An 18066-nucleotide genomic window follows, 5' to 3' on the forward strand; every position below is an offset into this window, starting at 1 on the left:
AGAGGCCTGTGGCCCTACTCAGGCCGGTTTTCTGTTTCCCTAACTAATGCAGTCTCAGGTCCCGCGCGCAATTGGATTGGAGCAGAAGCTGTGTTCCACTCACCAGAAGTCTTAAGATCCTGTGGCGGGTGTTGTGGGTAGCTGGCGAGTGTCAGCCGACCCTGCGCCCTAGCTACTCCGGTGCTGTTCTGACCGGAAGAGACTATTGCCCAGTTTTGATCCAGTCATTCAACTCCCGAGTCCCGCCCTTAAGATATGTATGGAAAAAAAAAAAAAAAAAGAAATCTACTACCAGCATTCATAAGGAAATTACCACTAACACACTGCCCAGTTGTGGGGCGTTAGGCAGCATTGTGCTAAAAGTATATTTGGAGGTTGTATCTGTGGCGGTGGGTTTTTACTTCCCCATTTTCTTTCCTTCTATACCCAAGCTATGATCTTCACAGTCAAGAAAAAAGAATCTAGAAGCTAACTCTCATATGTTTGGGGTATTTAATCTTTATGCACATTTCTTTCTTCCCACCTGCCAGGTTCTCTCAGGGTCAGAATGGGGCAACCTGCTGCTTTGGGAAGGCAGCCTCATCAAGGTGGAACTCTGTCGGACTGGCATGAAGTCTTGTCACAGCGGTTCCATTAACCAGATAATGCTGGATGAAGGAGAAGTGATCACCGCTGGTTCGGATGGCAGCATTAGGGTAAGGCCACACCACTCCATCTAAGGCTTGCTGATTACCTAGGTGGTTTTGTCTTATACGGTGCTTTTAAGGGGGGGCTATGGTTACTTATTTTCAAGATCAGTTCATTTTCAATGACGCTTCTCATGCGATGAATATTTGCATTCTTGTCAAAATTAATGGAAATATTCTGAAGGGAGCTCTCTTTCTGGTGCTTCAGGTGTTGGCGTAGGAACTTCAGAAAATGAAAACCCATATTAGCACCAGATAAACAGTGGGCGCACATCCTATCACAGTGCCCATGGCTGGGCATTTTCTAAAGATTGAAAATTGTAAACTTAGCCTGGAACTCACTACGTAAACCAGGCTGGCCTTGAACTCTCAGAGATTTATCTGCCTCGGCCTCCTGAGGTCTGGGATTAAAGGTGTGAATCACCACCAGGGTGGTGGTGGAAATGGTATCTCTCCCAGGTGTGTGGGTGGGGCTTGCTATGAGCCACCACCCTTTTCCCCAGACCTTGTGCTGGGGAGCTCAGAGATTTCACTGTGCCCTGGAACACTGCTTCAGAGGCTAAATCTCCTGAGTTGCTGTTCTTCCTTGTGTTTCCCATTTACCCTGTATGGCACCTTCTATGAACACTAGAGAACCCACAGTCTTCTGATTTGCCTCACAGTCTTCCTGGTTCATGGTCTGGGGCCTTCTGGCTATTAAATTCCTCAACACCAGTCTGTGCTATCTGAATATCCTCATATGTATATGTACACATTTATTTTCTTTCTTTCTTTCTTTCTTTCTTTCTTTCTTTCTTTCTTTCTTTCTTTCTTTCTTTCTTTCTTTCTTTCTTTCTTAACATCCAGACTGCAGTTTCTCCTCTCCCCTCTCCTCCCAACCCTCCCCTTCCCCATCCACTCTTGTTTCTCTTCAGAAAAAGAGGCCTCCCACGGATACCAGCCAAACATGACCTATCAAGTTGAAGTAAGACTACTCATGTCCATATTCTTGAATGTATGGGCATCCACTGGAGAATGGCCAACTTACCAGAGGCTATACTCTTAATGAAAATTGTCTGTCTGTCTCCCAGAAGCTTACAATTGCCAACAGCTCCATGACTTGGGGTTGAATTATGCACCCAACTCCCATCTGGATCTTGGGATTTGGTCTGGCCTGGGCTTACATGGGTGTTGTACCTGTTGCCATGACTGCTTGTGTGTTTATACGTGCAGCTGCACCTCCGCCCAGAAGATATTTCCTCATAGTCCACAGCACTCCAAGCTCTTACTCTCTTTTCTGCCTCATCTTCTGCAATGGTTCCTGAAACTTTTGGGGAAGGCGGGATACAGGTATATGTTCCATTTAGGGCTGAGCACTGTACAGTCTCTTACTCTCTGTACCTTGGCCAGCTATAGGTCACAAAAAATAAATAGAAGCTTGTCAGATGAGGGTTGAGAGATGCACTGGTCTATGAGTATAGGAAGAAGTTATTGGGAGTCTGTTAAATACTGTTTCCATTTAGCTGCATACTAGTAGGCTCTATCTTAGAGCCTATAACCTGTCCAGTCATAGATTCTCAGTCAGGGAATGGCGTCACTGTATAGGTTTCATCTTGTTGAGTGGGACTTAAGCCCAATCTGAAAGTGATTGGTTACCCCTATGACATTTGCACTACTTCTACACCAATGAACATGGCTTTCCAGGCCAGTCATTTCTATAGCTGTCAGGTTTCATAGCTGAAATATGACTGATGATCACTTTTCTCCTCCAGTGGCATGGATAGTACCTCTCTTATATTTTTGGTTGTGAGCCTAGCCCTTAACGGCTGAGCCATCTCTCCAGACCTGGATAGTACTTCTCAACACTATGAGAGCTAAGTGATGGGGAGGAAGCTTCCAGGTCTGCACCAACGCGATTTTGCCATGTTCTGTGATGAAAGTATGTGGTACCATCAGCAACAGGGTCTCACTGTCAAATTCTGGAGTCCAATCAAGAGCAATGGCAGTGACCTGTCATGTGGGAGGGTCTATGGGACCTCACAGGCCAATAACTCCAAAGGAAGTGACTCATACCTGTCACCTTGTATTTGTTACCTTCTGGTGTCTAGTAAGGGCACAGTTGTTGTGTTATAAAATAACTTTCTTGTTAATTTTGAAAGATATGGGATTTTGAGACAATCGACACAGCTGACGTTATAGATGATACTGGATTGTTGGAGATAGAACCTATTAATGAACTTCACATAGACAAGAGTGTCAACCTCTTCTCAATGATCAAGATGAATGAAGTTGGAAATAATTTTTGGCTGGCTCAGGTATGCTGCACTCTTCTGTTTGGGCTTTCTAACTGTACCAGGACATAAAATGAAAATAGAAATACATTTGATTGTTTGCACCAGAATGTCCCATGTTACAGCCTTAAGGGATTGCTTGGCTTATTATATGTTTCTAGTATTAAATATATAGAAGATATTCTTAATATATTTCACTGACACCTATATATAAACACTAGGTGGTGTTGCTGGCCCTCATTTTAACCAAATCATAGAATGAATAGTTTTAATTCGATGAACATTAAAAATGATAAAAACATGACCGGCTGTTTGTTTTAGGATGCCAATGGAGCCATATGGAAGCTTGACCTTAGCTTTTCAAATATTGTAAGTGCCCGTTTTCCTTATTTTCTCCTAACTGCTATAGGAAAAATTCTTTGATAGTCTTTAAAAGCTGGTTTATCTTTCTTTTGTTTCCATCAAGTTAAAAACAGAACTATGTCATTATACATTAACCATTTCCTAAACACAGGGAGTCTTCATTTCTATGACCTAAGGAGGTCCTTTCAGCTGCTCTCCTGAGCAGGCAGGAAGGGGCACCTGATGGGATCCATGTAAAATCGGTCATTAACTTCAGAGCCAGGACTCCATCTGGTTTTCCTAGTTCCCCACTCCCGAAATCTTTTTAATCTATTATACTTTCCTCTTTGAGTAAAATGGCATGTGTACTACAGGATTTTATTTATTGTCTATAAGGTTGACTTTAATTATATATGACGCTGTCTTTGAGATCCGATGTGCTGTTGTTCTCAGACCCAGGATCCGGAATGCCTCTTTTCTTTCCACTCTGGACCCATTGCAGCCTTGGCTGTTTCTCCTATCACTTATCTCATGGCCACAACTGCCCTGGACTGTAAGTATAAACTTGTGTGTGTGTGCATGTGTCTGTGTGTGTTATGTTGTGCATGCACTCATGATTATGTATATGTAAATGTGTTCTGGTGTGTGTGTTGGGTTTTGCATGTATGCATATCCATGTATATGTCCATGTATTCTGGTGTGTGTTGTGTTGTGCATCCATGCATGCTCATGTATGTGTACGGTGTTCTGGTGTATGTGCGTGTATAACATCAGGAATCTTCCTCCACTGCTTTGCAACCTATTTTTTGAGAAGGGTCTCTCACTGAGACTTGAGTTCACCAAATGGTTAGACCAGAGAGCCAGGCAGCTCCAGGGATCCTCTGTCTCTGCCTTCTGTGTCACCATACCTGGCTTTTTCGTGGATGCTGGGACTCACACTCAAGTCCTCATGTTTGTGTGACAGGCACATCACTGTCTGATGAGCCATCTCTCTAGCCTTTTTAAGTGGGAACTCTCAGTAAAAAATATATCTGGCCATGTCTGTATGCAAACTGAAAACGTGTGGCTATTAGAGGTGCTTGAGCGTTCTTCCAAAAAAAGAAACCTGTGGAATAGAAGAAGCAAGCAGGAAGTGCACAGCCTGCAGCAGACAAGGTTGGAGGTTAGAACAAAGACCTAATTGTAAATTATTTAGGAAAGCGCTGTTCATTTTGTTAGCAGCACTCGTGCCTTTTTGTCCTCACCACCACTTTCTCCCCTCAACTTACAGGTATTTCTAAACTTGTAGACAGCAAAGGAATGTGTTCTGTCAGGCGGCCACAATTCGTGCCTCTCATCAAACTGGCAAAGGGCCCTTGAGATTAGGGGAAGGAGGCTCTCAGGGAGGAGAGAGAGCCCAGAGCATGGAAGTGGAGTGTAGAAGCAGAAAGAGGAATCATCGGGACAGTTAGATACAGTGGGAATGGAGCCAGGAGAGAGAGGCAGGCAGGCAGTGTTTGTGCGGAGGCAGGCTCAACTAAAACCTAGCATGCATGAAAACGCCACAAGGAAATCTGTTACCGTGCATGCTGATCTAAAAGTAACTAAAAAGAATAGTAAAGACAAATTTAGCCTATCAATTGATCTGAGTTATTGAATTTTCTCCTATAAAAAGTAAGCTGAGATTTTTTTTTTTAAAGAGAAGTAATACATTTATAATCTGTTGCTTTTAAAACTTTTTTCTTCTTCTTCTTTTCTGCAGGCTCTGTTCGTGTCTATGATTTTGCTAGTAAAAACCCTTTGGTCCAGATGAAATTTAAACAAGGAGGCACATCCCTCATTTGGGCACCTCGATCAGTAAGTTTGTTGTTTTAATCAGAAACACTAGAAAATATGGTGAATCTGTGATATCTTGTAGAGATGTAGTTATTTTCTGGCTCAGAATTTTAGAAGTATAAATATTTCAAGTTGTTTATTGTACCTAAAAGATTGCAGAAATCTTCATGGGGTGAAAATCTGGTTTTGTGTTACCCGTGGCATAGCTCTGTCTTGCGAAATCACCATGCAGTCGAATTTGAGGCATCTTCTGTCCTTGCATGATTTTAAAACACCATGGGACTATTTTGCGAGTGACGAGATCACAGGGAACATGGTTCAGGGATGACACTGGCCTGGTTTCCCATGGTTTGGATAAAGACTACCCTCTGTACCGTGGTACCGTGTAAGGTATCCTGCCTGCTGGTGTCCACCAGTGTCTACCTCCAGTTCTTATGGTAGCATTCTTTTCCATTCTATCCAATTCTTGTTCACCTTCTTGTACATCGTTCTTGACCAAGCACCCTTCAGATCTTAGCTCCAACCATCTTTGCCTTAGGGGAGTCCTCAAGCTAGCCTAGCTCCTATGCTGTGTGTTTCTTTCCTATGTTAATCATATGTTATACTTATCTACATGTTAATAGGTGACACTCAGTCTACTTGTGTTCATCCAGCACTGCTGGTGGCAGGTGCCTCCTACATGGGAGGCAGGCATGCTATCGTGTTTGCTTGTTGGAAGCTTGAGTCGTCGTAGATTACCCTGCTTGTGGTCATAATAGGTAAATGTTCTGGAACTGATGGAGACTGCTATAACACTGAACCAAGAGTAGAAAAGGCCATCTAACGCTAAGTTACCCGGGCCAAGGCAAGATGTGGAGTGACTTTTGCGTGTGTTTCAATTACTTAACTAAATGCAGGCCCCGGGGGTTTGATTGTTTTCGCAGGTAAGCGTTTCTGCATCACAGATTGTAGTAGGATTCAAAGACGGCGTCGTCCGAATTCTTGAACTTTTTGACCCAAAAGGACTTACAGTTTTTGCAGGACGGAAGAAAATCCCAGATGCTGAGTTACATTTGAAATATGTCTTCAAACCCCATACTGAAGAAGTTACAGCTTTAGCTTATGAACGTGATGGGGATATCTTAGCCACTGGGGTAAGTGAGATTCCCTCTCATTTCCTATTGAAACTCTACACCTAGCTTCCCTCTTATCTGCACCTACTCTACCATGCCCTACTTACCACAATTAACCTACATTTTGTTTTCTTATTTCTTTCAGTGCAGTCTATGTATGGTACTTAAGAACTGTCTTATAAGTTAAGTTTTAATGCGTATTTTAAATGAACAGAAAATTTCACATGGAAATCATGCTGGATGGATTTCTTATAACCATTAGTTTATAATATACATGTGTTCTTAAGGAGGGTTGCTATAGGTGAGGTTTATAAAGTTCAGTGGGAGAGCTCTTGCCTAGCATGTAGTCAGCTCCACTTTGATCTCTGGTACCCTCTAAATGCAAACCAAAACAAAAGCCTGCCTCAGATAAAGGAAATAACTCTATATTCTATAGGAAGTAAGAGGTGAACAGATGTATTGTGGAATTATTTTAGAAATTATATATACAGAAACACATATGTATAGACACATTTATGGTAGTCACATTTCTAGACTATGAACAGAAACGCTTGGGAAGATGAATCAAACATTTGAAACCATATATATATATATATATATATATATATATATATATATGCACACATATATTTCAGATTAATCTACAATACGTGATTGTTGAGTCTATAAATATAAATTAGATAAACTCTATGGTATGCTGTATGACCTTATTGTCATAGTAATATGTATTGGGTGGGCGTGTTCCTTTTTCTTCTAGAGTGAAGACAAGACTGTCTTCTTTTTCGATGTGGAGAAAGAATACAAGCCGATTGGGTTTTTTAACACTCCTGGGCCCATTTGCCAGTTGATGTGGTCTCCAGCCAATCATGTAAGTCGTTAGCATTTGTCCTCAAGATTAAATCGCAGTGTCTTGTGGTTATAGGGGTTCCCCCTTTTTGGGCTACATTTTCTTTATTGCTATTTGGCAAAAATCCATTCCAGAGTTGCCCCGACTACTTTGCCTAATTTGTCACTAGTGTAACCAAAGACTGCAGGAGACAATCTCCCATCAAGGAAGATCATTAGCTCCCTCAAATATAGTGATTTCAATGAGTTCCACACATCCCTTGGGGTGCCTCTTATCAATGCCTTCTCTCACACACGATGGCCACCTTGAAACCTCAAAGCTTCATGCTTCCCTATCCTGCCTTCAGCATCGGTTTCTAGAGAGACGGAGATAGGATTCGTTGTCACGAATGACCGAGTTGAGCAGATTTTCCTCGGTGCTTTTAGCTAGAACACTTTGCTCTTTGGGCTAACAGATTTCACAATCACATATTTGGCTATGGAAATAAGTCATGGTTTATTTATCTAGTTTGTTTGTTTGTTTTTTTGTTTGTTTGTTTGTTTTTTTTTTTTTTTTGCTTTTTTGAGACAGGGTTTCTCTGTGCAGCCCTGGCTCCTTGGAACTCACTCTGTAGACCTGGCTGGCCTTGAACTCAGAAATCCGCCTGCCTCTGCTTCCCAAGAGCTGGGATTAAAGGCATGCGCCACCACTACCCAGCCAAGTCATGGTATCTTTAAAGGAAACAAATGAAAAATCTAACTTTAGTCATCAGGTTAGTAATGAATAATTACATGAGAGTAATTAATACTAGGGACACAATAATCATTTGTGACTAGGCCTGTGGGGTATCACCTTTAAAAAATGATTGCGATATTCTCACTGGCTTTGAATTTGTAAAAAAAAAAAATGCCTACATGTAAGTGATATGCATAATCTTCCTTCCTTCCTTCCTTCCTTCCTTCCTTCCTTCCTTCCTTCCTTCCTTCCTTCCTTCCTTCCTTCCTCCCTCCCTCCCTCCCTCCCTCCCTTCCTTCCTTCCTTCCTTCCTTTTTTTCATTTTTTTTAGCCTGAAAACACTTTATTGATCATCTGTGAGAATGGCTACATTCTTGAAAGTCTATGCCCAACCATTAAGGACGTAGATGACCAGAATGTTATCACGTTTGCAATCCCGAACATGTTACTCCGATGCTTCCATTTCACGAGTGTCAAATCTAAGATTTTGGTATGAGATCTTCTTGAACCATTACCTCCTGTCCTTTCTTCCACTTGGAGATGCAATATCCTCTAAGAGATTCTTGGAGAATACAAGCAAAATAAAATAAAATAAAGCAGATCCTGGCCAGCAGAAGCTTATACACTGGTGGTAAGAAGGTGGCTAACTAGCAGGAGACAGTGGTGGAGAGGGAACTACAATCCAGGTACAAAGAGAGGAGCCTCAGGGAGTGTGAAGGGGGTGACGTTGTTGATGGAGGGATGATGGGGGGAGGGGGGATGAAAAAATGGCGATCTGGAATTGACGATTTATACTCAGAGGATGGGAAGATGTCTGAGAGAATGAGAGGAAGAGAGAGAACAGCTCTAGGGCAGCCACTATTTAGACAGTTGTCAGCGTTTTCACGACGAAGAATGGCTGGTTGAAATGGCAGCATGCAGTTTGTAGGAGATGCGGCAGAGATGCATGCAGATAGCGAAGGTCTCTTTAGAAGCCGGTCAAGCCACGTCAGTTTGAGCCACTGTGATCTTTTGTGAACAGAGGATGGTGTGAAGAGATCATACAAGTCAGGAAGGTAGTTCTCAGGGGTGAATAGGAAGAGGGGCTACCAGTGTTGGGGCACTCTATGTTGGACAGATGGTGATATCGAGTACCTACACCACAGGTTTACGGAAGCTAGAAACAAGCTTCTCACTGGCTATTTTAAACCACGTGGTTCCTAAGTCGATGGTGGTAGGCTCCGAGGGAAAACTCAAAACTTCCCTTCTCTTGCATGAAAGAGAAGTTCAAACGATTTCAATGAAATGGGTATCGAGGAGATTAAATGGAAATCACAAAGATTTGAATTTTAATGATAAAAATTGTATTCCCAAAGGGTAATTTATGTAAATATGGGAACTGTGGGGTTTCTAGAACCCGTCTTCTTTCCACACTCTTTGTCATGCTCACACACAAAATAACACACTTTAAAAATGTCTATTTATTATCTTTCTTTCTTTTTTTTTTTTTTAAAAAGAGATTTTTAGAAGTACAAAGGAGAGAACAACAGAAGATATTGAAGGAGAAGGAAAGGTTAGAAAGGAGGATGAAGCTAGCAGAAGAGAGGGAAGCCTTTGGAGAAGAGGAAATACCAGAAGAGGAGGAGACCAGTGAGGAAGGGGAAGAGGAAGAGCCGCCACTGCCTGAGATCTTCATGCCACCAACACCCTCTCCTATCCTGTGCGGCTTTTACTCGGAGCCAGGGAAGTTCTGGGTGTCATTGGTAAGTAACAATCCCTTATCCAGTCCGGGTTATGGTTGCTGTTTGTCTCACTCTGTGCATCCATACACATACATCGAGAATTTAATTTTAGACTAGTCATGTAGATGTAAGTTTTAGAATGGTCATTTAAAAAAATCATCTTAACATCTCTTTTAAATATGTCTGACTTTTGTATCTGTTGTCATTCAAGGCCTAACTCACCGGTACAGGAAGACCAAAGAGGGGACAAACCAAGAGTAGAGGGTCAGAGGTCAAAGGAGTCCTGTTCTCCTGAGTCTGATTTTTGTTTGTTTGTTTTTTAACTTTGAAAACGATAGTATTTGTGGCAGAACTGTACAGTTACAATCTGCTTACATCCAGGGTCTAGGAATCTATGTATTTTCCTTATTCTACCCAGTCAAAATCTGGACTTAGCAAATAAGGAAGAAGAGCAAATAGACCTTACAAAGACTGATACAAGAAAGAGGGAGTTTCACAACGTGTGTGGAGGGTTATATGTCTTCCACTTGTATATCATATAGTCTTCTCACAAAACATTCTCTCAATATATTACAAAGCAAGATTTTCATTATAGATTTTACAGTTTTTGCTTCTGAATGTGTGCACATGTTCTCTCTCTCTCTCTCTCTCTCTCCCATACACACACACACACACACACACACACACACACACAGAGGAGAGAGAGAGAGAGAGGACTGACTCATGCCTTCCTCAAGTAACTGGCTTAAAATTATATGGAAAGATTATTACTACTAATTCATACTTGGTCCTAGTCTCTTGAAACCATGGCGTGGAGCTCTTAAGTGACATCTTCAAGGAAGTGGAACTAAGGTACGGTCTCTGATACACTGTGTCCATGGCCCATGCTCTTAGGCACTCAGCCCCATCATGAAGTAAAGCACAGATCACAAAGGGACTCCTCTTCTTGCTTTAGCAGCCATATGCCTACTCTAGAAAAGCCAGCTTCATTCTGAAGTCCAGGGCTTGAAATCAGGACTCACACTGCTGGTCAGTTCTCCCCCAGAAGTATTTATTTTACAAGTTATTAGTTGAACAAATTCTCCTCACAAAGATTTTGCAATTTTCCTGTCTCTCCAGACACTCACATTTTGTTCACAGAGGGAAGTCAGAAGGAATTTCCCAATCTTTTCTCAGCTCTGGCTCTGCTAGAGCTCTGCTTTGCCTGTTGTTATAACGGGTGGATGTTGCTTAGCAACTCGCCCAGGGCAGTGTTCCAGAAAGCCTCTTAGGTCTTGCCGCAGACCCTCTGGGTCCCTGTGTCTGCGTAAAACGGGTCTCTCGAGTAGGTGGGCAAAGCTTAGGATTAATTTGACAAACAGACACACACACAGGAGAGGTGTTGAATCTGAATGTAATTTTCTGGTCGAGCCTCAGACTTTTTATAATACAGAGAATTATCAGGAGCCACAAATCACAAATAAGACAAGGTACACTGAAATTTACCAGATACAACAGAAAAGAATTTGCAGGAACTAATTAAATGTTTACATTAGGGATAACAAGCCCTGCCTAAGATCAGCCTAATGCCAGGCAAGAATTTCACACTTTAGTGTTAATAGCACCAGGGGGTTATTAACTCTTGACAAGCCTCAAGGATAATGTGGTATCGTGGAGCTCTAAATTCTTAGGTCTTGTAAAACTTTATCTTATCTGGAGAATTCTCCCTTTATCAGGATAGTATATCAACTTGCTCTTGACATGGAATGTAGCCTGTAGTAAAGATTTCTATCTCAGTGAGATTCCCAGGCTCTTTCTGAGTTAATGGCTCTGATTTATTGTAGTGCTTAGTTACTGAATAGGTTAAGCTCCTTGCTGCCATCTGGGATCTTGGAACACTGGGAGAGGCTTTAGCTAATTCAGAATACAATCTTAAAAAGCATTTATAATAAGGTAATACTAAATAGAGAGCACGTGGATCCATACACTAGACTAACATGGGAGTGGAAAATTAATTTTTATGGGTTAGGGGAAACACCAAACTCCAGGAGGGAATTTCCGTGGAACTCTTTTCCTCGTGGGCAGCTTCCAAGCTTTTGATTGTCAAGCTGACCTAACTGGAGAGCTGGCTTTTGTCAGACTCCAGGAGGAGAGCTTCCTTGAAACTCTTTTCCTCATGAGCAGCTTTTAGGCATCTCTGCCTGACAGGCTGACTCCACTGGAGTGCTGTGGCAAGGTCTATTCCTTCTCCTTCACACCCTCCCTGTGACTTTGCTCCTGAAACACCCTACTTAATGTATATCATCAATTCCTGTCTTTTAAAATCCAATTCTTTCCATCAGCATATGAAGTTTCCAGAATTTCTGACAATCCCCCCAACATCACACACACACACACACACACACACACACACACACACACACACACACACACACATATACACAGCATCTCCAGTTGAGGTTTGATCTTCACCTCTCCATTTCTTCAGTGATTATCACACTGCCAGCCTTAGTGATTGTTTTGCTGTGGATTTGGCCTGTTGTCCTTTCCCCCTCCTTCTTGAGGCTTCCAACACATCATCATGACCACATGGTTGTTTTGTGGTGCTGGGTCTCATGCATGATAGGCATACACTCTATCACCAAACTGCATCCTTACCTCCTCTTGGCCTCCAGAATGTTACACACGCACACGCACACGCACACGCGCACACACACACACACACTTTCCCAGCTCCTTTTGATGGTATCTTTTTAAAAAAAATAAAATAAAATGTTGTAAAATATACATTGTAATTCAGAGGACCTCAGAGTTTGACCTAGCTCCTCCCCACTTTCTTAACTAAGCTAATTTTCTCTAACAACTTTAAATATTGTTTATCTACCCACATGTGTCAAGTATTTATCTCTTACTGAATTCCCTCTTCAACATCACACCTGTACATTTTCTTTGCCAACTATAGTTAGCACTTCAAAATGAACATCCCCACCAAATCCTGTTTGTAATGCTGAGAATTAGACCCAGGACTTCATACATTCTAAGCAGATGAGCTATATCCACAGATCCCATGGCTTTTAAACTACATTTAAAGCAAGTAAACCTGGCATATTCTCATCACACTAATGGAGTCAATTGTCCACTCACTTGTAAGACCAAACTCCAGGAGTTACCAAGGATTCTTCCATGTTCTTGACCTTTAGATAATTTTAGCAAAAGTATGTCTTCATAAACAACCAGCACATGGCATGATTAGGACTTATTTCAATCCTGTAGGATAACATTTGTCTTTAGCAAAAACATTATGTTCATTTACATTTAGTATAATTACTGACATACTTTAGCTTCTATCTCCCACCTTACTAATTATTTCTATTTGTTATGTCAGTTCTATAATTCTTTTTTTACTTTCCTTATCCAGTGGAAGCTTGGGCAGATTTTCCTCCTCTGTATGGTTATTATTTATACCTTCTTTTGCTATTCCAAAGGATCACAATATACATTTGACTTACAGTTTTATATAAATCTATTATTTGACTAATTACCGAGAAAAAGAATCTTAGAAAGCTTTAACGTCAGATGTAACAGAGATAACCTTACTTTGTTTTGTATTTTTATCTATTAGTCTATGTCTGTCTGTCTAAGTGTCTGTCTGTCCATCCATCCATCCATCCATCCATCCATCCATCCATCCATCCATCCATCTTTCCATCCACCTACCTATCTTCCATTGTATTCATGATGTGTGCATGGATGTAGCTCTACATGTACCACAGTGCTGATGGAGATGAGAGGGCAACTTCTGGGAGTCAGTTCTGTTCTTTTACTTTGTTGCGACAGCATCTCTCTTGTTTTTACCATTCTCTTGGACTCCAGACTAGATGACCTCAGTTGACTCTCTTGTGTCTTCCTCCCTGTACAAGATCTGGGATTGCAGATGTGAGCTATCACAATTGTCTTTTTGCGCCTTCTGGGGAATGAACTCAAGCCAAGAATCATTAGGCTTGCATAGCCAGTGCTTCCATCCATTAAGCCATCTTGCCAGCTTATGTCTTATATTTATATATGTTTAAATTCCCAGAAAATAATTTGTTATTGTTTTCAATTGCCAATACTACTTTATTTTTTCTTCTTGTTATAATTCATGCCTGTCTATATCTTTTGTTTGAAAAAAGTAGTTTTTTTAAGAATAGGTTTGCTAATGATAAATTCTCTCCCTCCCTCACTTCCTCCCTGTGTCTTAAAGTCTCTTTGCCTCCCCCCGACAAACAAAGCTTTAATGAAACATTTTTCAAAATCATCATTGCCTTCCACTCAGCTAGTACCCTACCACTTGTCTGTCTGTCTGTCTCTTCTTACGCATCTATGTAAAAATACTGGAACTCCAATTTTAAAAATGTGGCAAAATATATAAATTCACGGCCTTAACCATTTTAAATATACAGTTAAATGATAACAAATATATTTGCAATGTCACACAATAATTACTGCCACCCATCTCTATGACCTCTTTATACCTGTAACATAGAAAATCTTTTGTTGAAAATAAAAATCTTCAATTCAATATATTCTTATCATAGGTTTCCCCTCCTCATTTCCTCCCAGACACTCTCTACCTCCCGACTCTCTCAACTCCATACCTTCTTTCTCTCTCTCGCTCTTAAAGAAAACAGTCAAATTAAACAAACAAGAATAAAAACCAACAAAACACCAAAAAAAAAAAGCACAAGAAATGAGTGTGTGTGCATGCACACACACAAACATTTATAAAACCTATAAAAACACAAAATTAGAAACCATAGTATACAAGGAAAATACCAGGAAAGCTAAAACATGCCTAAACATCGAAATATGAAATGAAGTCTCTAATAATACCCTTGGGTTCATCTTATGTTGGTCATCTCCTGCTGGGCATGCAGACTGCCCTTAAGTATGGGTTGTTTACCAAGTGGGACTCCATTTGAGAAATGAATTTTTCCTTTGCCACTCTCCCCACACCATCCCTATCATCTCCTCCGCAATGGTACTCTAGGGTTTTAATAGAGTCCAGCGGAAAATCTAAGTATAATGTCCTCTTCCTCCCCTTTGGGATGGAGAGAGTTGGCCTTGTCATAAGTCCAAGGAGCTGCAGGTCGACTCTCTCAGCTTCTTTGCCTCTGTACCCATCACCAATTTATCTGCTTCAGGAAGTGCCAGGCTTCCTCCTGATCTCCACTCTCACCTAGTTCTCTTACTGCTTGGGTTCCCCTCAAAGCTTTCAAGCAAGAGTTGTGCTATTTTCTTCCCCAATTATCCCCAGTGGGCAGGTTTAACTCAAACATTCCAGTTCTGGGTTAATAATTTTCTTACTTTCTCTATGTTAGTTATTCATTCATTTATTTCATGTGTAGATGTCCAGGCATTTAATCCACTTCCTTTATTTATGGTCCCATCCGTACAGAGAAGGAAAACAAGTTAGAGCAATGTTATCAATACTGCTTCACTGTGTAGTGACACACTCCCCTCCCCCCCAAATTGCCTTTCCTGGAACATTAATAGTGTTTAAAGTTACTCTAACCTGGAAAGTAAGTGTGGAAACAATGACTGGAAAATAGTTTTAGGATACTGTTTATGCAGAATATCACTTCAAATCACAAAATCCCATTAATTTGATTCTCAGAGGCAAAACTTCTCTTGTGCTGACTTCTGCAGTAGAAACTAATCACTATAATTACGTAATTGTATATTAATGGGTAATGGAGTTGCTTTATGTAAATAATATCTACCTTTAACCATCCAAATTAAAAACAAACAAACAAACATAAAAAAAAAAACCCTCGAGGAATGAGGTGCATACTGCGTTCACAAATCACCTTTTGTGCTTTTTATCTTCCAGGGTAACTATGATGCTGGCTTTCTCTATCACTGTCAGTTTCCGTCATATCTCCGCACCGGTGATTTCCAAAACCAGGAAAATGAACCATTCGATTTCCGCATTCTTGAGAATACAGAAGACAACCCCATCAGAAATATCACTTTCAGGTGAAAAGAACTTTACCGAGGATCTTTTGGTCGCCTGTGTTTCTGTGCATCCCAGACACCGTGCCTCTTTACCCTTTGTTGCAATAAAACCTCCTGAAAGAAACACCTGAAGAAAGAAAGGGTTTATTTTTAGCTCACATAGAAGGTACAGTCAGTCAAGGCAGCAGGATGACACCACACCTGAAGTCAGAATGGGGAGAACCATGAATATAAATGAGTGTTCAGCTGCTCTTGTCTTTTATACACAGCAGAATCCCCTGTCTAGGAATGGTTCCACCCACACTTACTCTGGTATTTCCTTGTCGGTTAAAGTAATGGAGAGAATTCCTTACAGGCGTTCCCTGAATGCGGTCTCCCTGGAGATACTAGACCCTTTCAAGCTGATAAGAGTACTGGTCATAACTGGAATTGTTACTTTTAAAAGATCTAGTCAAGTGAAAGGAAATGAGCAAATAAATTTAAAGCGAGACCTAGTCTTGAAATCCTATTTCAACCCCACAGGTTTCAGGTCAGGGGTTGTTGTATGGCAGTTCCTGTTTATCACATAAATCTGTCTTCATTTACACACAAAGATGTGATGTCATGTTAAGCAAACCAAGGACCAGGCTTACAGTGACTCTGAAGAAATGATAAACTGAGCCGATAGCCGTTTACTAAAGTGAGAACTGAGCCCAATTGCCAGTCCTTCTGAGGCCTGGAACTTAGACTTTCAAAGCTGCTCTCCCTCCCCCTCTCTGTTGTACTATCTTACTAGAGCTACTGTTGTGACAGAAACACCCCATGAGGTGTGACTTAAGCAGCAGTACCTTATACTTTTATGCTCTGAAGACCAGAGCTCCAAGTTTGTGGAGTTGACAAATACAGTTTCTCATGTAGTCATTCTGTGGTTTTCTTCTAAATGCCGTATTGTTGAGCCTTCTCTTGACTGTTCCTACATGCATGCTAGCCCTCGTGCCTCTCTATGGCTTGCTTGTCTTCTTGTAATTTACAAGGGTACCAGCCAGGCTGCGTTAGGATTTTTCCTTATGCTCTCATCTTGAGCTTACTCACCTCTTTCCAAGTCCTGAACTTGCAATATAGTGACATTTCAGAGTCTTGTGTGTAAGACTCGAGCATATGCATTTTGGTAATATGCAACTTAGTTCTTTTGTTTTGTTTTGTTTTGTTTTGTTTTGTTTTGTTTTTTCGAGATAGGGTTTCTCTGTGTAGCCCTGGCTGTCCTGGAACTCACTTTGTAGACCAGGCTGGCCTTGAACTCAGAAATCTGCCTGCCTCTGCCTCCCAAGTGCTGGGATTAAAGGCGTGTGCCACCACCACCACCCGACTGCAACTTAGTTTTTAACATCATTGTTATTTACAATTAAACATTGTTCAGCTGAGAGATGCCTCAGTGGGTAAAGGTACCAGAGTTTGAACCCTCAGATCCACACTCAGAAAAAGGAAAACCAACCCCTCAAAAACAGCTCAATAAATCAATATGCCATGTCCTGCTTAGCTTGGGTCTTTGAACCCTGATGGGGGATGGTGAGGGAATGCAGAAAGGACAGACACACAGATACTCAGACAGTGAAGAGAGGATCAAGTGGGGTTCTCTAATGCTACCCAGCAGACTTGGAACATCCTCGTGTTTACTAGGTGGCTAGGGCTCAGCTCACCTTGGTAGGAGGTCTCTGTTGGCCATCAAACTCAGGCTGTGAACACCTCAGTGAAGAAGGCACAGTTCTAGTTTTTGCATACATTGATCAGTCCCTTGTAAGTACTCGTCTTGAGCCTGGCCAGCATGGACAAGAACTGTGACAACTTCCCATGGGTTGATTGGCCTTGTAGTCCTCAAAAGGTCATACTCCTGTCAAAATATACACTCACTCAGAATTTCACTCATTCTGGGATTCCATCTACCTAAAAAGGAAAAAAAAACCATTATTTCACAGGTTATGAGAATAATATTTTACTCTTTTTGTCTCATAGTAATGACCAAACTATGATGTTCTGTGGGATGACAAACGGAGCGATTCGAGTGTATGTCTTAAGTGAGAACGACCCCTTCCTGGTCAGTTTGCAGCACTACTGGCATTTCAATGTGCACGACAATAATTATGGACATATTACAAGTATCACTTCGAGTTTTGATGACCAGTATTTGCTGACGGCTGGGGAAGATGGTAATATCTTTGTTTTCAACATTTTTTCTGAATTTATTGCCCCAAAAGGACTCAAAGCCAAAGTACCATCTCCCAGGGTATGTAAGCAATTAGCCAATTAGTCACCTAATAATAATGGCAGGCTTGATTTTAAAATAAAGTAATGAAGTACTGTTGAAATCTTTCAATATAATATTGAGGCTAAGTTATATCTATTAACCTCATAATGTAATCTTATTACAGCCCATAGTATCCATAACAATCTAGTCTTCCTATGACATTATAAATTTGACTGTCTGGAGCTCCTGGATAAAATAACAATGGCATTGAACTCTTGTTTTTATTAAGGGTTTGCAGCTCTTCACCTTTAAAAAGACTGCATCAGGACTTCTTTATCCATCACTCTCTTAGACAAAGTTCC

General features: G+C 41.1%; 1 protein-coding gene across 1 annotated transcript in view; it reads left to right on the top strand.

Moving 5' to 3' along the window:
- Cfap44 (cilia and flagella associated protein 44) overlaps nucleotides 1-18066 on the top strand; it is a 91257-nt gene that overhangs the window by 23923 nt on the left and 49268 nt on the right. The window contains exons 9-19 of the mRNA XM_021185422.2: nucleotides 531-695; nucleotides 2825-2980; nucleotides 3278-3325; nucleotides 3752-3851; nucleotides 5040-5134; nucleotides 6037-6246; nucleotides 6983-7093; nucleotides 8118-8276; nucleotides 9283-9528; nucleotides 15359-15504; nucleotides 17473-17743. Of these exons, the coding sequence (XP_021041081.1) occupies nucleotides 531-695; nucleotides 2825-2980; nucleotides 3278-3325; nucleotides 3752-3851; nucleotides 5040-5134; nucleotides 6037-6246; nucleotides 6983-7093; nucleotides 8118-8276; nucleotides 9283-9528; nucleotides 15359-15504; nucleotides 17473-17743 (1707 nt within the window). The remainder of the gene's footprint in view (nucleotides 1-530; nucleotides 696-2824; nucleotides 2981-3277; nucleotides 3326-3751; nucleotides 3852-5039; nucleotides 5135-6036; nucleotides 6247-6982; nucleotides 7094-8117; nucleotides 8277-9282; nucleotides 9529-15358; nucleotides 15505-17472; nucleotides 17744-18066) is intronic.

This window comes from Mus caroli, unplaced genomic scaffold (assembly GCF_978045245.1).
Source record: "Mus caroli unplaced genomic scaffold, Mus_caroli_1 scaffold_17, whole genome shotgun sequence".
NCBI classification, from domain to species: Eukaryota; Metazoa; Chordata; class Mammalia; order Rodentia; family Muridae; genus Mus; species Mus caroli.